At 39.8% G+C, this 27,652-nt stretch overlaps 3 protein-coding genes across 4 annotated transcripts; 2 read left to right on the top strand and 1 right to left on the bottom strand.

The window, feature by feature from the left end:
• The first annotated feature begins 231 nt into the window (after positions 1–231).
• On the top strand, positions 232–3,779 carry LOC118768196. 2 transcript variants are annotated; one of them, XM_036514243.1, is made up of 3 exons: positions 232–1,136; positions 1,748–2,908; positions 2,965–3,779. In XM_036514243.1, the coding sequence occupies exons 2-3, from the start codon at positions 1,785–1,787 to the stop codon at positions 2,984–2,986; spliced, it is 1,146 nt and encodes a 381-aa protein (XP_036370136.1). In that variant the 5' UTR covers positions 232–1,136; positions 1,748–1,784; the 3' UTR covers positions 2,987–3,779. The 2 variants fall into 2 exon arrangements, with proteins under 2 accessions (XP_036370136.1, XP_036370134.1); XM_036514241.1 differs by having other exon boundaries at positions 239–1,136; positions 1,748–3,779.
• A 3,853-nt stretch (positions 3,780–7,632) lies between these two features.
• LOC115224999 (zinc finger protein 431-like) lies at positions 7,633–12,203 on the bottom strand. Its single transcript, XM_036514278.1, has 3 exons — positions 11,889–12,203; positions 10,138–10,150; positions 7,633–8,626 (listed from the first exon to the last, which is right to left on the bottom strand). The coding sequence occupies exon 3, from the start codon at positions 8,600–8,602 to the stop codon at positions 7,772–7,774; it is 831 nt and encodes a 276-aa protein (XP_036370171.1). The 5' UTR covers positions 8,603–8,626; positions 10,138–10,150; positions 11,889–12,203; the 3' UTR covers positions 7,633–7,771.
• Positions 12,204–22,795: 10,592 nt separating this feature from the next.
• On the top strand, positions 22,796–26,164 carry LOC115224998 (zinc finger protein OZF-like). The gene is made up of 4 exons (XM_036514237.1): positions 22,796–23,040; positions 23,608–24,196; positions 24,449–25,614; positions 25,841–26,164. Exons 2-3 carry the CDS (start codon positions 23,995–23,997, stop codon positions 25,612–25,614), a joined length of 1,368 nt encoding a protein of 455 aa, XP_036370130.1. The 5' UTR covers positions 22,796–23,040; positions 23,608–23,994; the 3' UTR covers positions 25,841–26,164.
• The last annotated feature ends 1,488 nt before the right edge of the window (positions 26,165–27,652 follow it).

The following is a 27,652-nucleotide window of genomic DNA, read 5'->3' as shown; positions in this document are numbered from 1 at the left end:
CTGGGCGAAATGCGTAGCCATATTTCATCTGCTGTTACGTTCTGGGTTCAAATTCCGCCGAGGTCAACCTTGCCTTTCATCCTTTCGGGGTCAATAAATTAAGTACCAGTTACGCACTGGGGTTGGTGTAATCGACTTAATCCCTTTGTTTGTCCCCTCTGTGTTTAGCCCCTTGTGGGTAGTAAAGAAATAGGTGTTTCGTCTGCCGTTACGTTCTGGGTTCAAATTCCGCTGAGATCGACTTAATCCCTTTGTCTGTCCTTGTTTGTCCCCTCTGTGTTGAGCCCCTTGTGGGTAGTAAAGAAATAGGTATCGAGAGGTTCTTGGACTAGTTATGTTTAATGATACTTTCTTTACCTAAATTTTAACATTGTCTCCTTTGAAATAGTCAACTTGCACAGCAATACTCTGGTCCCAGAATTCTTGCTACATTTAGAATTCAGCCTGGAAGTCATTTTCCTTAACCCTTTAGCATTTAAACCGGCCATATCCGGCCAAAAATATTCTGCCTTTTTTATGTTCAAACTAGCCATATCTGGTCTCTCACACCAACCCTACAATATTGTTTTAAAAATTAACAGTTATCTCATAGCTACAAGATAATGCATGATTAATTCAAAACAATGTAGATGAAGAAGCATTAATTTTGGCAGAATAATGCAAACACTAAAGGGTTAAGCGAGTTGAAGACCTAGATCTCAACAATGGTGTTAAAACGGCGACCTTTGAGCTGCATTTTGATCTTGGGGAGCAGATAAAAGCTAGCAACTGCTAGATCTGGTGAATAGGGTGGGTGCGGAAACAATACCATGTTGTTTTTGACCAGAAACTTACAAGTGAGGAGAGCTTGGTGACAGGATGCGTTGTCATGAAGAAACCGGTTCTTTATGTTCCATAGATCTGGTCACTTTTGCTGAATTTCTTCCCTCAAACGCTTCAAAACATCACAGTAAAACTCGAGTGATGGTCTGGCCTGGGGGATGAACTCTCAATGCACTTTTCTGTGGGTGTTGTAAAAAGTGAGCTGTGGCTCTGTCATGCGCCTATGGTACTCAAAACATGGCATATGACCCACATTGCCTTGATGCCGTAAGCTTGCCAAAGCATGCTCAATGTCTGCAGAGCAGGCTTCCCAAGTTTAACCCCAAATTTCACGTTGGTTCTTTGTTCCAACTTCTTGTACATGATCACATTCCCAGACCGGGCGTTGTGAGTGTTTGTTGAGCGAAAACACCTAAAAGCTCTACGAAGCTCCGGCAGCGATGGTGGTGATCCCTGCTGTACTCTTTCACCACAACTTTCTCTCACTCTTACTTCCTGTTTCTGTTGTACCTGTATTTCAAAGGGCCGGCCTTGTCACTCTCTGTGTCACGCTGAATATCCCCGAGAACTACGTTAAGGGTACACGTGTCTGTGGAGTGCTCAGCCACTTACACGTTAATTTCACGAGCAGGCTGTTCCGTTGATTCGGATCAACCGGAACCCTCGTCGTTGTAACCGACGGAGTGCTTCCATCACATGATCACAATTTTCACACCTTGCAAAGTAAACAGTTACTTGGCACTCTGCCTCATGAAGGTCACTGTGTGCTGCCATCTGTTGGCATGCTACTTTTTCATACTACCTCACATACAATCATCATTGCTTTTATGTTCATATTTCCATGTTCCCATTCAGTGGATGGTATTTGATATGGCAAATCCACAGCTGGATACCTTTCATATCACCTGGTCTTACCTGTTTTTAACTATAGTAATATTTCTCCTTAGTCAGACCTCATTTTCATGGTAGTGACACTCACCTGCATACATCACTTTATATCAGGAGAAGGAAGCACAATCACATTTATGTATAACAGACGTCTTTCAGTTTTTGTCTACAAAATCCACTCACAATACTTTGGTAGGACTTGGGCTATAGTAGGCCATATAGTAGTACAATGCTTTGGTAGGACTTGGGCTATAGTAGGCCATATAGTAGTACAATGCTTTGGTAGGACTTGGGCTATAGTAGGCCATATAGTAGTACAATGCTTTGGTAGGACTTGGGCTATAGTAGGCCATATAGTAGTACAATGCTTTGGTAGGACTTGGGCTATAGTAGGCCATATAGTAGTACAATGCTTTGATAGGACTTGGGCTATGGTAGGCCATATAGTAGTACAATGCTTTGGTAGGACTTGGGCTATGGTAGGCCATATAGTAGTACAATGCTTTGGTAGGACTTGGGCTATAGTAGGCCATATAGTAGTACAATGCTTTGGTAGGACTTGGGCTATAGTAGGCCATATAGTAGTACAATGCTTTGATAGGACTTGGGCTATGGTAGGCCATATAGTAGTACAATGCTTTGGTAGGACTTGGGCTATGGTAGGCCATATAGTAGTACAATGCTTTGGTAGGACTTGGGCTATGGTAGGCCATATAGTAGTACAATGCTTTTGTAGGACTTGGGCTATGGTAGGCCATATAGTAGTACAATGCTTTGGTAGGACTTGGGCTATGGTAGGCCATATAGTAGTACAATGCTTTGGTAGGACTTGGGCTATAGTAGGCCATATAGTAGTACAATGCTTTGGTAGGACTTGGGTTATAGTAGGCCATATAGTAGTACAATGCTTTGGTAGGACTTGGGCTATAGTAGGCCATATAGTAGTACAATGCTTTGGTAGGACTTGGGCTATAGTAGGCCATATAGTAGTACAATGCTTTGATAGGACTTGGGCTATGGTAGGCCATATAGTAGTACAATGCTTTGGTAGGACTTGGGCTATGGTAGGCCATATAGTAGTACAATGCTTTGGTAGGACTTGGGCTATGGTAGGCCATATAGTAGTGCAATGCTTTGGTAGGACTTGGGCTATAGTAGGCCATATAGTAGTACAATGCTTTGGTAGGACTTGGGCTATAGTAGGCCATATAGTAGTACAATGCTTTGGTAGGACTTGGGCTATAGTAGGCCATATAGTAGTACAATGCTTTGGTAGCACTTGGCTCCAAGCACGAGAAATGAACACAAGCACCTCATGGTTTGGAAATAAACTATTTAACTATAAAGCTACGCCTACCTGAGAATTATATTAACAGTACATGTCTTTGGAATATACAGCCAGTTCAGTTGACCGAATACTGACTCCTCGTTGTCACAAGGTGGAAATCCGTCACCATTATAAACAAATTCATCAAAAGATCGAATTTTGATTGGCTAAAATATACTTGGCTTGTGTCCCTGATTGTCTCCCTTTGCCTTCACTCTTAGATTGCGTAACATTACACAAACATTTGCTATCTTTATTTCCTTTCTTTCATTAATTCTGCGGTCTTTGTGTTAACGACGTTCCTTTAAATATCACGGTGGATTATTACCAACAGAATAGGAAAGATATACACTATCATTCCCAATATCAAAGTGCGAGATCTCAAGGAAAATTGTTCTTTCACGAGAAAGCTATGATGATCTTTATGTGTGAGGCTTTTTTTAATACTGATGTATAGTGAGAGGAACATTATTATTATTGGTAGTGTTAGGAGACAGGAAAAAAAATAAAACCATTTAATTTCAGGGGCTGAGCAATAAGCAAACATTTTAATGGACAATGTATTAAAAAAATATAATTTTTGAGCTCAACAATTGCCCATCTGCAAATATGAGTGCTTTGAAAATTATGGGTATCGTGATGCAGGCATAAAAGTTCAAGTAATCTTTTCTGCAGAATCATTTAGTTCGGTACAACTTGGACTTCTCCACTTATGGCAGAAGGGTGAACTTAGAAAAAAAAACAAGACTTTTTCAGAAAATATAATGCTGGCATGGGTTGGACAGTTCAACTGGGGTCTGGGAAGCCAGAAGGTTGCACCAGGCCAAGTCTGAAATATTGCCAGATCAGACTGGGCCTGGTGCAGCCTTCTGGCTTCCCAGACCCCAGTTGAACCGTTCAACCCATGCCAGAATGGAAACCGGACACTAAACGATGATAATGGAGTCAACTCAATCAAAATCTCTTCAAAAATTGTAAATAAATATTTTAAAACCACTATTCTCTGTATTTTTTTTCTCTGCAATATTTGAAAATTTGGTATTGTCAGCTTTTGGTTGTTCAAGCTTTTAGTATTCTGATCTGTTTAGCCATTTGGCCTCATGAGCAACACTTGTCGGAAAGTAACCATATGTAACCAAGACACAGGTGTTTACAAGTGTTCTAGGTTTGGCCCTTTAGCAATCAGAATAGTGTGGAGGCGCAATGGCCCAGTGGTTAGGGCAGCGGACTCGCGGTTTCGATTCCCAGACCGGGCATTGTGAGTGTTTGAGCGAAAACACCTAAAAGCTCTACGAGGCTCCGGCAGGGGATGGTGGTGATCCCTGCTGTACTCTTTCACCACAACTTTCTCTCACTCTTACTTCCTGTTTCTGTTGTACCTGTATTTCAAAGGGCCGGCCTTGTCACGCTGAATATCCCCGAGAACTATGTTAATGGTACACGTGTCTGTGGAGTGCTCAGCCACTTACACGTTAATTTCATGAGCATGCTGTTCCGTTGATTCGGATCAACCGGAACCCTCATCGTCGTAACCGACAGAGTGCTTCCTTAATCAGAATATTTCATCAAATATAATGCTTATTCATTCACATCATCATCGTTTGTCTGTTTTCCGTCCTGGCATGGGTTGGACAGCTTAACAGGAACTGGCCAGCTGAAGGGCTACTCAGGCTCCAATTGCCTGTTTTGGCATGATTTCTACAGCTGGATGCCCTTCCTAACAGCTACGGACATTAAATGATGAGGGATTCCATTGGTAATCATGCCCTATAACTAAAGGCATCGTCTTATTGCATCCAGATTTATGTAAGACCTAATTGTTGCACATTTTCCTTCTTTGAAACTTGCGTTCTCTCCACCTTTTATCATATGATCTGTGAGGCCTAAAATTTTTGGTTTTCACCTCAATATAAAAATGAATTTTTAAAATCAAATTGTTTTTGTTGTGTTTTTTTTAAAATTTTTTCTTATCAGCTTAATTAGTAATTTTTATGGATATTTCTCATTTCCCTTGGAGTAATCTCGTATTTTTGTAAAGGTTGGACCAAGTGCACACCGCATACGAGAGTGTATCAATATTCCTAAATATTTATCTCCATAACATTTTTTTTGCATTTAGATTCAGTCAAATAAAACTTGAAATCAACAAATAGGCATAGGAGTGGCTGTGTGGTAAGTAGCTTGGTTACCAACCACATGGTTCCAGGTTCAGTCCCTCTGCATGGCACCTTGGGCAAGTGTCTTCTACTATAGCCTCGGGCTGACCAAAGTCTTGTGAGTAGATTTGGTAGACGGAAACTGAAAGAAGCCTGTCATATATATTATAGGCGTAGGAGTGGCTGTGTGGTAAGTAGCTTGCTTACCAACCACATGGTTCCGGGTTCAGTCCCACTGCGTGGCGCCTTGTCAGTGGATTTGGTAGACGGAAACTGAAAAAAGTCCGTTGCATATATATATATATATATGTTTGTCCCCCAACATCACTTGACAACTGATACTGGTGTGTTTATGTCCCCATAACTTAGCAGTTCGGCAAAAGAGACCGATAGAATAAGTCCTGGGGTCGATTTGCTCGACTCAAGGTGGTGCTCCAGCATGGCTACAGTCGACTGAAACAAGTAAAAGAGTAAACTTAGCGGTTCAGCAAAAGAGACTGATAGAATAAGTACTTGGCTTACAAAGAATAAGTCCCGGGGTCGATTTGCTCGACTAAAGGTGGTGCTCCAGCATGGCCACAGTCAAATGACTGAAACAAGTAAAAGAGTAAATCAGCATCTTTTCAATTGGAAAATGCATGCATTGTTGACATGCTACATCTTTTGTAGATTCATGGTTGTATCTCATCTAACCCCTTGGTTAAAGTTACATCTGATTTCTTTGTCCCCTGATGAAATATACTTGCAAATTTTGGGAATCCTCATTTTCTGATGGCAATAGACTTCCCATTCTATGATGAATCTTGAATTTTGGATGTAGGCACAAAACCCATTTGCTTACAATACTAACACCAAAGAAAATATTGAAAAACATCAATACATATCAGGATCTCAAAGAAACGAGGACCGTATCAGGTGGTCACAAGAAACACAAAAAATAACAACTAAATCACAGTCTTTTATTTATTTATTCTTTTTGCATAATCTTATGAATTCCTGTGTGTAGAACTAATTTGTAAAAATTTTCTGAAAATTCCAAAAAAAACAAGTGTTATTAGGGGTTTGTGTATCTGTGTTTGTCCCCCCCCAACATCGTTTGACAACCGATGCTGGTGTGTTTAGGTCCCTGTGACTTAGCCGTTCGGCAAAAGAAACCGATAGAATAAGTTTTGGGCTTGCAAAGAATAAGTCCTGGGGTCGATTTGATTCGACTAAAGGCGGTGCTCCAGCATGGCCGCAGTCAAATGACTGAAACAAGTAAAAGAGTAACGAAGGGGTTCATCAAATTACCAGTAATACTAAAGTGAAAGTAAAGAAAATGGAAACAATTTTCTCAACAAAAAACACAGAAGCTCACTTGTGTTTACCAGAAACGGAATCCAGCGATTGTCACAGTTATTGTAAACATATATGCTTTGTTAAGTAACATTTATTCAGATTATGATTTACTACAGACATAGCAGTGATACAATTCCATTCTTGTATGTAAATATTTGTGTTTGCTTAAGTTTTCACATTGTGAGAATGATTTACTACAGATATATTGCACCGTTATAGTTTCTCTGTTTGAATACATTTGTGAGTAGTTAAATCACCATTTTGAGAGAATGATTTGCCAGATATCACAATATGGCTTCATGAGAATGATTTACCACAGATATCACAATGATATGGCCTCTCTTCTGTATGATTGCATTTAAGGGTTATCAAATGATGACTTCAAGAGAATGATTTACCACAGATATCACAATGATATGGCCTCTCCCTTGCATGATTGTGGTTAAGGGTTATCAAATGAGAACTTCATGAGAATGATTTACCACAGATATCACAATGATATGGCCTCTCCCCTGCATGATTGCATTTAAGGGTTATCAAATGAGATCTTCATGAGAATGATTTACCACGGATATCACAATGACATGGCCTCTCCCCTGCATGATTGTGGTTAAGGGTTATCAAATGAGAACTTCATGAGAATGATTTACCACAGATATCACAATGATATTGCTTCTCCCCTGCATGATTGCATTTAAGGGTTATCAAATGAGATCTTCAAGAGAATGATTTACCACAGATATCACAATGATATGGCCTCTCTTCTGTATGATTGCATGATCTCAATCATACGGCTTCTGTATGAACATACTTATATTTGGTTAAGAGCCAGTTTCAGAGAATGATTTAGCAGAGATATCACAGTGATATGATTACTCTCCTGTATGAATAGTCTTGTGGGTAGTTAAGTTACAACTCTGAGAGAATGATTTACCACAGATATTGCAATAATATGGTCGCTCTCCTGTATGAACTCGCTGGTGCCTACTTAAGCCACCGTTGTCCGAGAATGATTTGCCACAGATATCACAGTGATATGGTTTCTCTCCCGTATGAATACGTTTGTGAGCAATCAAGTGATTACTTTGAAAGAACGATTTACTGCAGACATTGCATTGGTATGGCTTCTCCCCTGTGTGAACACGTTTGTGTTTTGTTAAGTAAGCAATTTCAGAGAATGATTTGCCACAAATATCACAATGAAATGGTTTGCCTCCAGTGTGTATACGTCTGTGTCTAATTAAAAAACTATCTGAGAGAATGAATCGCCACAGATATCACAGTGATATGGTTTCTCCCCTGTATGAATGCGTTTGTGCTTAGTTAAAACACCATTATCAGTGAATGATTTACCACAGATATCACAGCGATAGGGTCTCTCCCCAGTATGACAAAGCTTGTGTTTAGTTAAATGATGCTTTAGAGAAAAAGATTTACCACAGATGTCACAGTGATTTAGTTTTTCTCCTGTATGAATATATTTGTGATATCTCAAGTGATGGTTCTGGGAAAATGATTCGCCACAAATATCACACTGGTATGGCTTCTCACCTGTATGAATTCGTTTGTGAGTATTGAGATTAGCACTTTGAGAGAATGATTTATCACAGATATCACAGTGATATGGCTTCTCACCTGTATGGGTACGTTTGTGTGTGGTCAGTATATCACCCCGAGAGAATAATTTACCACAGATATCACAGCGATATGGCTTTTCACCTGTATGGATCTGTTTGTGAGTGATCAATATATCACTCCGTGCAAATGATTCCCCGCAAATATCACACTGATATGGTTTCTCACCTGTATGAATTCGTTTGTGAGTACTAAGATTAACATTTTGAGAGAACGATTTATCACAAATATCACAACGAAATGGCTTCTCTCCAGTATGAATCTGTTTGTGTGTGGCCAGTATATTACTCCGAGAGAATGATTTACCACAGATATCACAGCGATATGGCTTCTCACCTGTATGAATACGCTTATGAGTAATTAGTTTCCCTTTGTGAGCGAAAGACTTATTACAAATGTCACAGACATATGGTGATTTTTCTATCACCTTCAGCATCTCTTCATCTGAAATTAACCCTTTTTAATAATAATGAAATTATTGTATACAGTGCTCAGGTGCACCACAACTTGTCAAAAGTGCGTATAAAGCATATATGAATGCAGATGTATATATATGTGTGTGTGTGTGTGTGTATATATAATGATAATAATGAAATTATTGTATACAGTGCTCAGGTGCAACACAACTTGTCAAAAGTGCGTATAAAGCATATATGAATGCAGATGTATATATATATGTGTGTGTGTGTGTGTGTATATATAATAATAATAATAAAATTATTGTATACAGTACTCAGGTGCAACACAACTTGTCAAAAGTGCGTATAAAGCATATATGATTGCAGATGTATATATGTGTGTGTGTGTGTGTGTATAATGATAATAATTAAATTATTGTATACAGTACTCAGGTGCAACACAACTTGTCAAAAGTTCGTATAAAGCATATATGATTGCAGATGTATATATGTGTGTGTGTGTGTATAATGATAATAATTAAATTATTGTATACAGTACTCAGGTGCAACACAACTTGTCAAAAGTGCGTATAAAGCATATATGATTGCAGATGTATATATGTGTGTGTGTGTGTGTGTATAATGATAATAATTAATTATTGTATACAGTACTCAGGTGCAACACAACTTGTCAAAAGTGCGTATAAAGCATATATGATTGCAGATGTATATATGTGTGGTGTGTCTGTGTATAATAATAATAATTAAATTATTGCAAACAGTGCTCAGGTGCAACAGAACTTGTCAAAAGTGCGTATAAGCATATATGATTGCAGATGTATATATATGTGTGTGTGTCTGTGTATAATAATAATAATTAAATTATTGCAAACAGTGCTCAGGTGCAACAGAACTTGTCAAAAGTGCGTATAAAGCATATATGATTGCAGATGTATATATGTGTGTGTGTGTATAATGATAATAATGAAATTATTGTATACAGAACTCAGGTGCAACAGAACTTGTCAAAAGTGCGTATAAAGCATATGTGAATGCAGATGTATATATGTGTGTGTGTGTGTGTATAATAATAATAATAAAATTATTGTATACAGTGCTCAGGTGCAACAGAACTTGTCAAAAGTGCGTATAAAGCATATATGATTGCAGATGTATATATGTGTGTGTGTGTATAATGATAATAATGAAATTATTGTATACAGTGCTCAGGTGCAACACAACTTGTCAAAAGTGCGTATAAAGCATATGTGAATGCAGATGTATATATGTGTGTGTGTGTATAATAATAATAATAAAATTATTGTATACAGTGCTCAGGTGCAACAGAACTTGTCAAAAGTGCTTATAAGCATATATGATTGCAGATGTATATGTGTGTGTGTATAATAATAATAATTAAATTATTGTATACAGTGCTCAGGTTCAACACAACTTGTCAAAAGTGCGTATAAAGTATATGCAGTAATGTACAAATGTCTGGAAAGCGAACAATGTATGAGTCAGATACAGTCTTGCGTGTGTATGGAGGGGAGAAAATCAGGTGTAGTGAAAATTAATTAATTTTCCGCAGTCTTTCTTCTCTCATCTCAGTATACACATAGCTTTCTCGTGTTTGCTCTGATAGTATATCAATTACAAATATTTCCCTCCGTTATATATTCCATCAACAGCGATCGTCACTGATATCTGAAAAACTGCAAAACTCCTTTGTAAACTTCCTTGAATTTATTTGATGCACAAATCCATCTTGCACACAATCCAGAGAGTAAAGTAGAGAAATACAGCTGTTCACCCCAGTTCATATGAAATTTTCCACAATGGGCATGGCTGTGTAGTTAGGGAGCTTGCTTCCTAGCTACATGGTTTCGGGTGGTGAGCTGGCAGAATCGTTAGCACGCCGGATGAAAGCGTAGCCGTATTTCGTCTGCCGTTACGTTCTGAGTTCAAATCCCACCGAGGTCGACTTTGCCTTTCATCCTTTCGAGGTCGATAAATTAAGTACCAGTTATGCATTGGGGTCGATATAATCGACTTAATCAGTTTGTCTGTCCTTGTTTGTCCTCTCTGTGTTTAGCCCCTTGTGGGTAGTAAAGGAATAGGTTTCGGGTTCAGTCCCACTGTGTGTATGTGTGGTGTGTGTGTGTATAATGATAATAATTAAATTATTGTATACAGTACTCAGGTGCAACACAACTTGTCAAAAGTTCGTATAAAGCATATATGATGCAGATGTATATATGTGTGTGTGTGTGTATAATGATAATAATTAAATTATTGTATACAGTACTCAGGTGCAACACAACTTGTCAAAAGTGCGTATAAAGCATATATGATTGCAGATGTATATATGTGTGTGTGTGTGTGTGTATAATGATAATAATTAAATTATTGTATACAGTACTCAGGTGCAACACAACTTGTCAAAAGTGCGTATAAAGCATATATGATTGCAGATGTATATATGTGTGTGTGTGTCTGTGTATAATAATAATAATTAAATTATTGCAAACAGTGCTCAGGTGCAACAGAACTTGTCAAAAGTGCGTATAAAGCATATATGATTGCAGATGTATATATATGTGTGTGTGTCTGTGTATAATAATAATAATTAAATTATTGCAAACAGTGCTCAGGTGCAACAGAACTTGTCAAAAGTGCGTATAAAGCATATATGATTGCAGATGTATATATGTGTGTGTGTGTATAATGATAATAATGAAATTATTGTATACAGAACTCAGGTGCAACAGAACTTGTCAAAAGTGCGTATAAAGCATATGTGAATGCAGATGTATATATGTGTGTGTGTGTGTATAATAATAATAATAAAATTATTGTATACAGTGCTCAGGTGCAACAGAACTTGTCAAAAGTGCGTATAAAGCATATATGATTGCAGATGTATATATGTGGTGTGTGTATAATGATAATAATGAAATTATTGTATACAGTGCTCAGGTGCAACACAACTTGTCAAAAGTGCGTATAAAGCATATGTGAATGCAGATGTATATATGTGTGTGTGTGTGTATAATAATAATAATAAAATTATTGTATACAGTGCTCAGGTGCAACAGAACTTGTCAAAAGTGCTTATAAAGCATATATGATTGCAGATGTATATATGTGTGTGTGTATAATAATAATAATTAAATTATTGTATACAGTGCTCAGGTTCAACACAACTTGTCAAAAGTGCGTATAAAGTATATGCAGTAATGTACAAATGTCTGGAAAGCGAACAATGTATGAGTCAGATACAGTCTTGCGTGTGTATGGAGGGGAGAAAATCAGGTGTAGTGAAAATTAATTAATTTTCCGCAGTCTTTCTTCTCTCATCTCAGTATACACATAGCTTTCTCGTGTTGCTCTGATAGTATATCAATTACAAATATTTCCCTCCGTTATATATTCCATCAACAGCGATCGTCACTGATATCTGAAAAACTGCAAAACTCCTTTGTAAACTTCCTTGAATTTATTTGATGCACAAATCCATCTTGCACACAATCCAGAGAGTAAAGTAGAGAAATACAGCTGTTCACCCCAGTTCATATGAAATTTTCCACAATGGGCATGGCTGTGTAGTTAGGGAGCTTGCTTCCTAGCTACATGGTTTCGGGTGGTGAGCTGGCAGAATCGTTAGCACGCCGGATGAAAGCGTAGCCGTATTTCGTCTGCCGTTACGTTCTGAGTTCAAATCCCACCGAGGTCGACTTTGCCTTTCATCCTTTCGAGGTCGATAAATTAAGTACCAGTTATGCATTGGGGTCGATATAATCGACTTAATCAGTTTGTCTGTCCTTGTTTGTCCTCTCTGTGTTTAGCCCCTTGTGGGTAGTAAAGGAATAGGTTTCGGGTTCAGTCCCACTGTGTGTATGTGTGTGTGTGTGTGTATATATATATATGGCTGTGTGGTTAGGGAGCTTGCTTCCTAGCTACATGGTTTCAGGTTCAGTCCCACCGCATGGCACTTTGGGTGGGTGTCTTCCGCTATAGCCCCGAGTCGACCGAAGCTTTGCGATTGAATTTGGTAGGCGGAAGTTACTGCCGTGTGTGTAGGTGCTCAGTGCCTCTCCGAAAGAGAGAGAGAGAGGGAATTCACCACAGATTTATGGAAACAGTATTATATCATCTGTTCTGTATAAAAGGTTCCTTTAGTCTTTTAAAAGACAATTCAATATCGATGAAGGGCCTGATGGAGAAATGATCCTTATGCCAATGTCATCTGATATTCTGAAATAAAAGAGAAAGAAAATGGTTAGATATAGAAGATACTTAAACAGACGCATTTTGTGATGTTGGACGCAAAAATAACCCTAAGCTAAGCCTGAAGCAATGAAGTCATAAAAGAATCATCCATAATTATGACCCTAGTATCGATAAAGGGCCTGATGGAGAAATGATCCTTATGCCAATGTCATCTGATATTCTGAAATAAAAGAGAAAGAAAATGGTTAGATATAGAAGATACTTAAACAGACGCATTTTGTGATGTTGGACGCAAAAATACCCTAAGCTAAGCCTGAAAGCAATGAAGTCATAAAAGAATCATCCATAATTATGACCCTAGTATCGATAAAGGGCCTGATGGAGAAATGATCCTTATGCCAATGTCATCTGATATTCTGAAATAAAAGAGAAAGAAAATGGTTAGATATAGAAGATACTTAAACAGACGCATTTTGTGATGTTGGACGCAAAAATACCCTAAGCTAAGCCTGAAAGCAATGAAGTCATAAAAGAATCATCCATAATTATGACCCTAGTATCGATAAAGGGCCTGATGGAGAAATGATCCTTATGCCAATGTCATCTGATATTCTGAAATAAAAGAGAAAGAAAATGGTAAGATATAGAAGATACTTAAAACAGCAGAGACGCAACAGTGGACGTTTTATTACTTTTCTAGAACAATAATATAGACACAGAAATGGTTATGTGGTTAAGAAGTTCCCTTTCTGGTCAAGTGGTTTCAGGTTCAGTCTCACTGCATGGCACCTTGGGTAAGTGTTGTCTACATTAGACACAGAACAACCACAATGAGAGTGGATTTGGTAGACCAAAACTGAAAGAAGTCTGTTGTATATGTATGAGTGTGTGTGTGTATATACACATATATATATGTGGCACGTAAAAAGCACCATCTGATCGTGGCCGTTTGCCAGCCTCGCCTGGCACGTAAAAAGCACCACTACACTCATGGAGTGGTTGGCGTTAGGAAGGGCATCCAGCCGTAGAAACATTGCCAGATCAGACTGGGCCTGGCGCAGCCTTCTGGCTTCCCAGACCCCAGTTTCACCATCCAACCCATGCCAGCATGGAAAGCGGACGCTAAACGATGATGATGAGGAGGAGAGGAGTGGCTGTGTGGTAAGTAGCTTGCTAACCAACCACATAGTTCCGGGTTCAGTCCCACTGCGTGGCATCTTGGGCAAGTGTCTTCTGCTATGGCCCCTGGGCCGACCAATGCCTTGTGAGTGGATTTGGTAGACGGAAACTGAAAGAAGCCTGTCGTATATATATAATATATATATATATATATATATATATATATATATATGTGTGTGTGTGTGGTGTGTGTGTGTATATATATATATGGCTGTGTGGTTAGGGAGCTTGCTTCCTAGCTACATGGTTTCAGGTTCAGTCCCACCGCATGGCACTTTGGGTGGGTGTCTTCCGCTATAGCCCCGAGTCGACCGAAGCTTTGCGATTGAATTTGGTAGGCGGAAGTTACTGCCGTGTGTGTAGGTGCTCAGTGCCTCTCCGAAAGAGAGAGAGAGAGGGAATTCACCACAGATTTATGGAAACAGTATTATATCATCTGTTCTGTATAAAAGGTTCCTTTAGTCTTTTAAAAGACAATTCAATATCGATGAAGGGCCTGATGGAGAAATGATCCTTATGCCAATGTCATCTGATATTCTGAAATAAAAGAGAAAGAAAATGGTTAGATATAGAAGATACTTAAACAGACGCATTTTGTGATGTTGGACGCAAAAATACCCTAAGCTAAGCCTGAAAGCAATGAAGTCATAAAAGAATCATCCATAATTATGACCCTAGTATCGATAAAGGGCCTGATGGAGAAATGATCCTTATGCCAATGTCATCTGATATTCTGAAATAAAAGAGAAAGAAAATGGTTAGATATAGAAGATACTTAAACAGACGCATTTTGTGATGTTGGACGCAAAAATACCTTAAGCTAAGCCTGAAAGCAATGAAGTCATAAAAGAATCATCCATAATTATGACCCTAGTATCGATAAAGGGCCTGATGGAGAAATGATCCTTATGCCAATGTCATCTGATATTCTGAAATAAAAGAGAAAGAAAATGGTTAGATATAGAAGATACTTAAACAGACGCATTTTGTGATGTTGGACGCAAAAATACCCTAAGCTAAGCCTGAAAGCAATGAAGTCATAAAAGAATCATCCATAATTATGACCCTAGTATCGATAAAGGGCCTGATGGAGAAATGATCCTTATGCCAATGTCATCTGATATTCTGAAATAAAAGAGAAAGAAAATGGTAAGATATAGAAGATACTTAAAACAGCAGAGACGCAACAGTGGACGTTTTATTACTTTTCTAGAACAATAATATAGACACAGAAATGGTTATGTGGTTAAGAAGTTCCCTTTCTGGTCAAGTGGTTTCAGGTTCAGTCTCACTGCATGGCACCTTGGGTAAGTGTTGTCTACATTAGACACAGAACAACCACAATGAGAGTGGATTTGGTAGACCAAAACTGAAAGAAGTCTGTTGTATATGTATGAGTGTGTGTGTGTATATACACATATATATATGTGGCACGTAAAAAGCACCATCTGATCGTGGCCGTTTGCCAGCCTCGCCTGGCACGTAAAAAGCACCCACTACACTCATGGAGTGGTTGGCGTTAGGAAGGGCATCCAGCCGTAGAAACATTGCCAGATCAGACTGGGCCTGGCGCAGCCTTCTGGCTTCCCAGACCCCAGTTTCACCATCCAACCCATGCCAGCATGGAAAGCGGACGCTAAACGATGATGATGAGGAGGAGGAGGAGTGGCTGTGTGGTAAGTAGCTTGCTAACCAACCACATAGTTCCGGGTTCAGTCCCACTGCGTGGCATCTTGGGCAAGTGTCTTCTGCTATGGCCCCTGGGCCGACCAATGCCTTGTGAGTGGATTTGGTAGACGGAAACTGAAAGAAGCCTGTCGTATATATATATATATATATATATATATATATATATATATATATATATGTGTGTGTGTGGTGTGTGTGTGTGTCTGTGTTTGTCCCCCTAGCATTGCTTGACAACCGATGCTGGTGTGTTTACGTCCCCGTCACTTAGCGGTTCGGCAAAAGAGACCGATAGAATAAGTAGTGGGCTTACAAAGAATAAGTCCTGGGATCGATTTGCTCGACTAAAGGCGGTGCTCCAGCATGGCCGCAGTCAAATGACTGAAACAAGTAAAAGAGTATATATACACACACACATATGCATGTGCATATATATATAGCCTTGCATATTTCTTCTTAACCTGTTTCGTTTGTGTATGTAAAATCCGCAAATTTCCAAGCAGGAAACAGAATCGAACTGTCACTTGCTTCCAGGGAAATACCCGAAGTGAAACGTTTTGATTTCATCGAGTTATGGGCATAGACATATTGAAACTCCGATGTCTGGCAGCTGACTTGACAGATACCCATAAAATTATCAACCATCGTACAAACAATAACTCTGGATACTTTTCAAACTCCACCTGTGGACATGTTTACAAAGTCAGAAAACAGCACAGCTCCCATGACTTTAGGAAACGTTTTTTCACGCTGAGAGTTGCTGAAGCATGGAACAAACTGCCGGCATCAGTTGTTAACTGTCGGAGCACAGCATCCTTCAAAACTTCCATGCTTCCTGAGATTCGCCAACACTACACCCGATTTTCTCCCCTCCATACACACGCAAGCATGTATCTGACTCATACACTGTTCGCTTTCCAGACATTTGTACATTACTGCATATGCTTTATATGCACTTTCTGACAAGTTGTGGTGCACCTGAGCACTGTATACAATAATTTCATTATTATTATTATTATTATTATATCGAAAGAATGCCAATAATGGGTAAGAATATTTTAAAAATAAAAATAAAAAACTTCCTTAATAGTCTATCACCCCTAATACTAATATTAAGCTGGATGAGTAAAAACAAAAAACGGTCGGGAACAAAAATTTTTAATTCTCGGCATTCCCCGGAGAAAGTACCGGAAATAAATACAGTGAAAGACGAGTGGAAGAAGATACTATTTCAGGTTGAAACCATAAATAAATAAGAAGGGAGTACATCCATGCTTATAAAAATAAGGGCATAAAGGGTACTACTAGCAAACAGTGGTCCCAGTGCGCGTGCTAGCTAGTCATGACTAGTCGATCTTTACTTTGTGTTTTTGTGTTATTTACTTGGTTCAACAAAAATTATTGGATCTTTTCCTTTTGAAGGCCAGATTTCAACACAATTTCTAGTTAACTAAACACTTTTAAACTTCGTATACTTGTAGAATGTGTCAAAATAAAACATTTTTTTCTCTTGGCTTTCTTGAGAAAATTGTAATTTGTTTGTTTAACGTAGTTTAATTTTTCGAAATTTAACCAATCCTATGCTCTCTTTTGAGCTAAAATCATTTGCTGCGTCTAAAACTGGAATCAACTTAATCCCTTTGTCTGTCCTTGTTTGTTCCCTCTGTGTTTAGCCCCTTGTGCGTAGTAAAGAAATAGCTTAGCGGTATTTCGCCTATCACTACATTCTGAGTTCAAATTCCGCCAAGGTCGACTTTGCCTGCCTTTCATCCTTTCGGGGTCAATAAATTAAGTACTAGTTGAGTACAGGGGTTGATGTAATCAACATAACCCCTTCCCCCAAATTTCAGGCCTTGTGCCTATAGTAGAAAGGGTTATTATTATTATTATTATTATTATTATTATTACTGAGTGAGAGAACAACGCATGGGGTACAAATATATGAAGCCGAGTATACCCATCATGACTACCCGTCTGATAAAGTTACACCAGGCACATGCATCACAACCATATGTGCGCGACATGGTGATCTCATATCAAGATAAACAATGCATGACCTTGCAGGTGGGGCCCAGTTAGAATTTTCTTCAGGTCGAGTAGCCCATTTCATTCAAAAGGTCCCTGAATAGGGGTTGCTTAAGGATGTTGAATGAGACACTCATGTTTCCAAAGCAAATCTGTGGTATTGAGCAGAATATTTGCTGTGGCCCATCTTTTTATATGGATGGAAGCACCCCGTCGGTTACGACGATGAGGGTTCCGGTTGATCTGAATCAACGGAACAGCCTGCTCGTGAAATTAACGTGTAAGTGGCTGAGCACTCCACAGATATGTGTACCCTTAACGTAGTTCTCGGGGATATTCAGCGTGACACAGAGAGTGACAAGGCCGGCCCTTTGAAATACAGGTACAACAGAAACAGGAGCCTCGTGGAGCTTTAGGTGTTTTCGCTCAATAAACACTCACAACGCCCGGTCTGGGAATCGAAACCGCGAGTCCGCTGCCCTAACCACTGGGCCATTGCGCCTCCCCATCTTTTTATACCAAGACAAAACAATGTACATGATAACACTTCCAATCAGTTAAGATCAGAAGCCATGAGAGCCACTGCCTGGTACTGCTATTTATTATTATTATTGTGGTGGTGGTGGTGGTGGTGGCAAACTAACAGAATTGCTAGCGTACCAGGCAAAATGCTTAGTGGCATTTCTTCTGTCTTCATGTTCTGAGTTTAAATTCTACTGAGAAGTGATGGTGAGTGATATGTGTAATTTTTATCTATGAACTAAGATTTTTTTTCCTCCATTACTTCGCCTGTCTGTAACACTTTCACAAGATTAGTTGAAGAGTGAAGAGAAAAAGAAAGGGTAAGGTAAAGAGTGAGAGAGAAAGAAGGAGAGTGTTGTGTCTTAAGTCTATGAAACTGTGCATATTGCATATCTATATATATAAAACTGTAGTTGTGTGAGTGTCTGTCCCCTTCGATTTAGATTCCTAACTACTCCCACATTTTGCGGTGCAGTTTAACCAAATTCGGGTATCTTATAGTCGTGATTCATATCGAGCCCGTCTGGGTATTAGCGCACGTCTACGATGAGTCTACGATTTAAAAAATAATTTAACATCATTTTTTATTCCATTTTAATGCATATTTTTTCGTGTGTCATTGGCGGCGGAGTTGGCGTCCACGCTCACACCTGTGTTGCTTCTCCCCCTTCTTCCCTCCCTCGTGAAGCTGTGGGGAAGGGAGTGTAAGGAAATCAACGTCGTAAAGCGTTGTCAAGGAGACCAGCGTTCTTTTAGAACAACGACTTCATGGCTTGAAGACACCAAAACAGAAATGGCTAAGAAAGCCCGAATTGGCATCTATAAGGGAAGTAACTCTCTAAAAATGCTTATATAGTTATTTCCCTTACAAACCCGAGCAACGCCGGGCGATACTGCTAGTAAAGTATATATGTATAAAGTGCATTAAGTAATCATCGTATTCTAATTTCTTTCACTTTTCAATGATTAACAGATGAGTGACTATCTTTCTATACAAACACAACACGGGCTATGCTTTCAGAAATAACCCACTAAACCTATCATTAATTCTGTGAAATATTCACGGGTCCCACTAGTTATTATTAAGGTGGTGAGCTGGCAGAATCGTTAGCATGCCGGACGAAATGCGGAGCAGTATTTCGTCTGTCTTTACGGTCTGATTTCAAATTTCGCCGGGGTCGACTTTGCCTTTCATCCTTTCGGGGTCGATTAAATAAGTACCAGTTGAGCACTGGGGTCGATGTAATCGACTTAATCCGTTTGTCTGACCTTGTTTGTCCCCTCTGTGTTTAGCCCCTAGTGGGTAGTAAAGAAATAGGTATTTCATCTACCGTTACGTTCTGAGTTCAAATTCCGCCGAGGTCGACTTTGCCTTTAATCCCTTTGAGTACCAGTTGAGTACTAGGGTCAATGTAATCGATTAGCCCCCTCCACACAACTTTCTGGTCTTCGTACCTAGAGTAGTAAAGATTATTATTATTAAGGTGGCAGGTGGCAAGCTAACAGAGTCACTAGCATGCCAGACGAAATGCTGAGTGGTATTTTGGGCTTCTAGAAAATTATGGGAAACTACCACCTGTGTCATCTCTTGTGAAAGGTAGGAGAGTCCAGTTTGCTGGACATTGTTGCAGAGCTGAAAAAGAGGTAATTTCAACTCTCCTTCTCTGGAAGCCATCTACTCGCAATGCCAGAGGGCGCACACTCTCCTACCCTGATGTAATCTCCAGGGATACAGGCATCCAGCAACAGGACCTCCGTAATGCCATGATGGACCGTGAAGTCTGGCGTAGCATGGTAAATTCCATTGTCTCGACCACGGTCGCGATACCAGAGGGCCCACACTCTCCTACCCTGATGTAACCTCCAGGGATACAGGCATCCAACAACAGGACCTCCGTAATGCCATGATGGACCGTGAAGTCTGGCGTAGCATGGTAAATTCCATTGTCTTGACCACGGTCGCGATACCAGAGGGCGCACACTCTCCTACCCTGATGTAATCTCCAGGGATACAGGCATCCAACAACAGGACCTCCGTAATGCCACGATGGACTGTAAAGTCTGGCGTAGCATGGTAAATTCCATTGTCTCGACCACGGTCGCGATACCAGAGGGCCCACACTCTCCTACCCTGATGTAACCTCCAGGGATACAGGCATCCAACAACAGGACCTCCGTAATGCCATGATGGACCGTGAACTCTGGCGTAGCATGGTAGATTCCATTGTCTCGACCACGGTCGCGATACCAGAGGGCGCACACTCTCCTACCCTGATGTAATCTCCAGGGATACAGGCATCCAACAACAGGACCTCCGTAATGCCATGATGGACCATGAAGTCTGGCATAGCATGGTAAATTCCATTGTCTTGACCACGGTCGCGATACCAGAGGGCGCACACTCTCCTACCCTGATGTAATCTCCAGGGATACAGGCATCCAACAACAGGACCTCCGTAATGCCATGATGGACCGTGAACTCTGGCGTAGCATGGTAGATTCCATTGTCTCGACCACAGTCGCGATACCAGAGGGCCCACACTCTCCTACCCTGATGTAATCTCCAGGGATACAGGCATCCAACAACAGGACCTCCGTAATGCCATGATGGACCATGAAGTCTGGCATAGCATGGTAAATTCCATTGTCTTGACCACGGTCGCGATACCAGAGGGCACACACTCTCCTACCCTGATGTAATCTCCAGGGATACAGGCATCCAACAACAGGACCTCCATAATGCCATGATGGACCGTGAAGTCTGGCGTAGCATGGTAAATTCCATTGTCTCGACCACGGTCGAACAATGATGATGATTGGGCCTCACCTGCAAGGTCATGTGCTGTTTATCTTGATATGAGATCACCATGTTGCGCACATATGGTTGTGATGCATTTTCCTAGTGTACCCTTATCAGACGCGTAGTCTGATAATTTAATAATGAGACCTAATGAAGTCCTTTCATTTTATTAAAGAACTCCCTAATTAGACGTGGCTATGAAGTTAGTTTGCTTCTTAACCACATGGTTCCAGGTTCAGTCCCACTGTGTGGCACCTTAGGCAAGTGTGTGTTTTTTTACTCTAGCCTCGGGCTTTTAAGTGGATTTAGTAGACGGAAACTGAAAGAAGTCCGTAATATGTATGTTTGTGCCTGCCTTTGTCCCCCACCACCGCTCGACAACCGATGTTGATGTGTTTACATCCCCGTAACTTAGCAGTTCGGCAAAGATCGAAACTCGTTCGACTGGGTTATTTCTGAAAGCATAGCCCGTGTTGTGTTTGTATAGAAAGATAGTCACTCATCTGTTGATCATTGAAAAGTGAAAGAAATTAGAATACGATGATTACTCAATGCACTTTATACATATATACTGGCGATCTTTCGTCTCTAGTAGACCTTTCCGTCGATTTCCGTAAAAATTCTTTTTTTTTTTTTACATATGGTCTTGCGGGAACTTTTGAAGTAATATACATACATATACACATACACCGAGTAAAAAAATTTCAGTTATCTCTTTCTTTCACACACACTAACAGAAGCACTTCACTTACACAACATACTGTCTGTCTCCCACACCTCATCAAACACACACACACACATGTACATCAATGCCTCCCATGCACGGTAACTTCAAAAGAACTTCCCTCGTCATACAATCGCTTTCTCTTAGTCTCTTTCGCTCTCATTACTTCAAAAGTTCCCGCAAGCCCATATGTAAAAAAAAAAAAAAAATTTTTTTTACGGAAATCGACGGAAAGGTCTACTAGAGACGAAAGATTGCCTATATACTTTATATGCATTATGTACAGTTTCATAGACTTAAGACACAACACTCTGCAACCTGAAGACATCCCTCACTATGTTGCATCTTTCGTAGCTTCTAGTAATATCATAATTCAGACAGAACCCCTGAACTACACAATTCCTAACAACGAACAACAGAACTAAGAGAGCTATTCGGTGGCTTGTATGTCGATGCATGAAAGCCACAACGGTTACAAATGAGCAATGCAATAACTCAGCACGACTAAATTCCAATTATACAATTAATTAGGCGAAGATCGCCAATTAATCAAATCCGTAATTCACTCATTACTTCAGTGAACATTGTAAAGGCGACATATTTAATATTAACTATATTATACAATCAAATTAATTAATCAAATCAGTATTTAATTATCCACAATTAGATAAAAAATATTTACTTGTATTTTTCCGCAAATTTTCAATTTTTCTTTCTCGTCTTCGAGTCTTTGGTCCTTCATTTCATTGAGTGAAGAATGTTATTAAAAAAAACGAAGCGGAGAAAACGAAACGTGCAAAAAAAAAAAAAAAAAAGAACCCGGCACGTTATTTCTTTATATATTTATTTTCGAGAAATACATTCAAAGTAGGAATGATACTTATTTTATCCTCAAAAAACATTTGTAGCTAGACCATACCTCATTCCTCTACAGTATCATACCACTCGTGAGGGCAAAATTTGTATGCAACTTTTGAAAGACTATTATGATTAGCAATTATAGAAAATTTCAGAATTCCCTAATTCTTACATTTCAAGTAAAACTTAAGACATTCCCGCAACAATTAACTGTGTGTTTCTATGATTCATATAAGTGTTTTGTTTTTGTTTTTAAATAATACATAAATTCATCTAGCAGCGTGTAGACCAAGAAAGTAACTACAGTTCGGCGTTTTGTGTTTCCCAGTCAATTTTTTTATGATTTCTGTGATCTTGCTTGCATAGCCGTGTTGTGGGACGGACATTTGGTGTAATTAAAGTAATTAAAGATGTTTCACTGTAACCACTGATTATATAGCAATTAACAGGTAAGATATCTGATATATATTATTTTGCTTATGGACTCAGATCTGCCACAGAAGGCGACATCTGCTTTGAAGTCGGTGGAAAGTGACAGAGGCGTGCGCATGTGTCTATGAAAGATAATGTGTGTGTGTATTCATATTCTCTTATATGTTTCAATCCAATGACTTTGGTCATGCTGGAGCACAGCCATATATATATATATACTCTTTTACTTGTTTCAGTCATTTTGACTGGCCATGCTGGAGCACCGCCTTTTAGTCGAGCAAATCGATCCCACTTATTCTTTGTAAGCCCAGTACTTATTCTATCGGGTTATTCTAGGTGTTTCGCTCATAAACACACACATCGCCCAGTCTAAGATTCAAACCCGTGATCCCTCAACCGCGAGTCTGCTGCTCTAACCACTAGGCCATGTGCCTCCACAGAAAGACATATTGATAATTTCAAACATTCTAGTGAAATGCTTACTTCTATAGTTATTCTTTATTAAAATGTATAATTTCCCCTGTTGTATCCCTACTTTTTACATAACTTTTATGTCTTACATTCTTCTTTCTCAATTCTTTCAGAATGCCAGAAACAGCAAAGAATTGGTTACTTCAGGTATACCATCAATATTAATCATCTATTAATCAATATTAATCATCTAACCCTAAAGGAAAATGTTCCACAGAATGGATGTATAAACCCTGTTACATAAATCTTTGGTAGAATTTCTGATAAATATTTCTTCAGTTCTAAGATGACTATCACTGTTTGTCTTGTTCAATTCCTGAAAACTTGACAAGATCACTTTGCATTTTAATAAATATTGGATTGCAAAGGAGTTTGCAGCAACTTGAGATAATCAGCAAAGATCACAGTTGATGGAAATATAACGTTTGTAATATTTGTTGAGAAATACAAACACAAATAGAAGCAAACTCGTGTATATTTGTGGTAAGAAAAGGAAAATTATGGAAGATGATTTAAGTGAGAATGAAGCTATATGTGAAACACAGACTGAAAGGATTGACTTTCCTGGTGTTGTAAAGATTAAGAAAGGTAAAAAACCATATCAGTGTGATATCTGTGGCAAATCATTCTCTCACAGCAGCAACTTAACTAAGCATAAATCTGTTCATACAGGAGAGAAACCATATCACTGTGATATCTGTGGTGAATCATTTTCTCAAAGTATTCACCTGAATAAACACAAACGCATTCATACAGGAGAGAAACCATATCGTTGTAACATCTGTGGTAAGTCATTCTCCCGGAAAGATAACTTGATCACTCACCAGCGTATTCATACAGGTGAGAAACCATATCACTGTGATATCTGTGGTGAATCATTTTCTCAAAGTATTCACCTGAATAAACACAAACGCATTCATACAGGAGAGAAACCATATTGCTGTGATGTCTGTGGTAAATCATTCTCTGCGAATGGTACCTTAACTAGGCATAAACGTATCCATACAGGTGAGAAACCTTATCACTGTGATGTCTGTGGTAAATCATTCTCCGATGGAAGCCGTTTACATAAACACAAACATATTCACACGGGAGTAAAACCATATCATTGTGATATCTGTGGTAAGTCGTTCTCCAGTACATATGCCCTATCTAGTCACAAACATATTCATACAGGAGAGAAACCATATCACTGTGACATCTGTGGTAAATCATTTTCTCACGGTCATACTTTAACTATTCACAGACACATTCATACTGGAGAGAAACCGTATCACTGTGAGATCTGTGGTAAATCCTTCACTGAAACCAGTCACTTAACTAAGCACAAACGTGTTCATACAGGCGAGAAACCATATCACTGTGACACCTGTGGAAAAGCCTTCTCTCAAAAGGACAATCTAATTCCTCACCAACGTATTCATACAGGAGAAAAACCATATCACTGTGATATCTGTGGGGAATCATTCTCTCAAAATGGTAATTTAACTAAACACAAATGCATTCATACAGGAGGCCAAGTATATTTCTGCAATATCTGTGGTAAATCATTCTCTCAAAAGAGCTCCTTAAAAAGACATATTCGTATTCATACTGGGGAGAAACCATATCACTGTGATATCTGTGGTAAATTATTTTCTGAGAATGGGACCTTAACTATTCACAAACGCAGCCACACAGGAGAGAAACCGTATCATTGTGACATCTGTGGTAAATCATTCTCGGACACTGGTCATTTATCTCGGCATGTACGGATTCATACTGGGGACAAACCGCATCACTGCGATATCTGTGGAAAATCATTCTCGGAAAATGGAGATTTAACGAGACACATCCGTATTCATACGGGAGAGAAACCGTATCAGTGCGACATCTGTGGTAAATCATTCTCTCATGGACATGCCTTAACTACGCACAAACGTACTCATACAGGAGAGAAACCATATCACTGCGATGTCTGTGGAAAATGTTTCTCCGAGACTGGCCACTTAACTAAACACAAACACATTCATACAGGAGAGAAACTACATCACTGTGATATCTGTGGTAAATCATTCTCTCATGGGCATGTTTTAACTAGACACAAACGCATTCATACAGGAGAGAAACCATATAACTAATCATCATCATTATCATCATCGTCATCATTTAACGTCCGCTTTCCATGCTAGCATGGGTTGGACGGTTCAACTGGGGTCTGGGAAGCCAGAAGGCTGCACCAGGCCCAGTCTGATCTGGCAGTGTTTCTACAGCTGGATGCCCTTCCTAACGCCAGGATGCCCTTCCTAACCCCAGGATGCCCTTCCTAACGCCAGGATGCCCTTCCTAACGCCAGGATGCCCTTCCTATGTGTCATTAATCAGTCTCTCAAAAAACTCACTTCACTGAACATGTTGCTGTTCACACAGAACAATAACTATATTAAAAATGATCATAACACATATTGTGCGACAATCACTGCAGGTGTGACCCTATTTATTTTTATTTTTGACCTTATTATATCCCTACATTTTGTTGAGTAAATTTCTATCTTTTTCCCATTGATATAACTTATGGGAAAAGTGAAAAAATTTTTTTAAAAATTGGATTATAGGCACAGGAGTGGCTGTGTGGTAAGTAGCTGGCTTACCAACCACATGGTTCCGGGTTCAGTCCTACTGCATGGCACCTTGGGTAAGTGTCTTCTACTATAGCCTCGGGCCAACCAAAGCATTGTGAGTGGATTTGGTAGGCGGAAACTGAAAGAAGCCTGTCATATATATATATATATATATATGTTTGTGTGTCTGTATTTGTCACCCCACCATCGCTTGACAACCGATGTTGGTGTGTTTATGTCCATGTCACTTAGCGGTTCGGCAAAAGAAACCGATAGAATAAGTACTGGGCTTACCAAGGAAAAGTCCTGGAATCAATTTGTTTGACTAAAGGCAGTGCTCCAGCATGGCCACAGTCAAATGTCTGAAACGAATAAAAAAAAAGAAAAGAATACATGGAAATATTATTTCATATGTTCTCACTTGTAAGAAAAAGACCTCTCATAATAATCATCATCGTTTAACGTCCGCTTTCCATGCTAGCATGGGTTGGACGGTTCAACCGGGGTCTAGGAAGCCAGGAGTCTGCACCAGGCTCCAGTCTGATCTGGCAGTGTTTCTACAGCTGGATGCCCTTCCTAAAGCCAACCACTCCGTGAGTGTAGTGGGTGATTTTTACGTGCCACCGGCACAGGTGCCAGACGGGGCTGGCAAACGGCCACAGTTGGATGGTGCTTTTTACGTGCCACCGGCATGGATGCCCATCGAGGTGGCGCTGGCAACGACCACGTTCGGATGGTTCGCTTACGTGCCAACGGCACTGGTATCACAGCTACAATTTCCATTGATGTTGATTGATTTTGATTTTGATTCTGATTCTCACTTGCCTCAACAGATCCTTCACAAGTAGAGTTTTGTGTCCCAAATATATATATATAAATAAAAAATATACATACATCTATATATATAAATCAAAAAATATTGATATGGAGGTCAGTTCGGAGGCTGAGTGCTGCGACCTACTTTTGTGATTTGGAGTCAAGCAGACGGGTAAATCTTTTGTTATGCCAGTTTCTGGGGAAATTTATGTATTTAGGAAGTGACATTTTGGCCCCTACGATCAGGGAAAGTTTAAGAAAAAAATAAATCTGCTACCCTTCAAAATGCGGGAGCTGGTGTCGGCATGACACCAGGGCTAGTGAGGTCGACTTCAAGGAGGGCGATGAGGTGTGGTTCCACAACCCCAGGCGGAAGAGAGGGCAGTCTCCAAAGCTGCAGAGTCCTTGGGAGGGGCCTTTCACGGTGGTGACTCGTTTGTCCGATGTAACGTACAGGATTCGAGGAGGCAGGAGGTCTTCCCCGAAAAGTGTACATGCGAACCGTCTGTGGAGGTACCATGGGCCTGGCCAGTTCAGCTGGAGCTCGCCCTTGGAAGTACGGGTTTAGTGTGCTTCTGTCGGGTCGACAAAGCTTAGGGAGGGGGTAGTGATATGGAGGTCAGTTCGGAGGCTGAGTGCTGCGACCTACTTTTGTGATTTGGTGTCAAGCAGATGGGTAAATCTTTTATGCCAGTTTCTGGGGAAATTTATATATTTAGGAAGTGACATTTTGGCCCCTACGG

The sequence above is a fragment of the Octopus sinensis genome, linkage group LG27 (genome assembly GCF_006345805.1).
Source record: "Octopus sinensis linkage group LG27, ASM634580v1, whole genome shotgun sequence".
In the NCBI taxonomy this organism is placed as follows: domain Eukaryota; kingdom Metazoa; phylum Mollusca; class Cephalopoda; order Octopoda; family Octopodidae; genus Octopus; species Octopus sinensis.
Note: the sequence above shows the minus strand (reverse complement) of the source record. Positions and strands in the feature narration are given on the sequence as shown.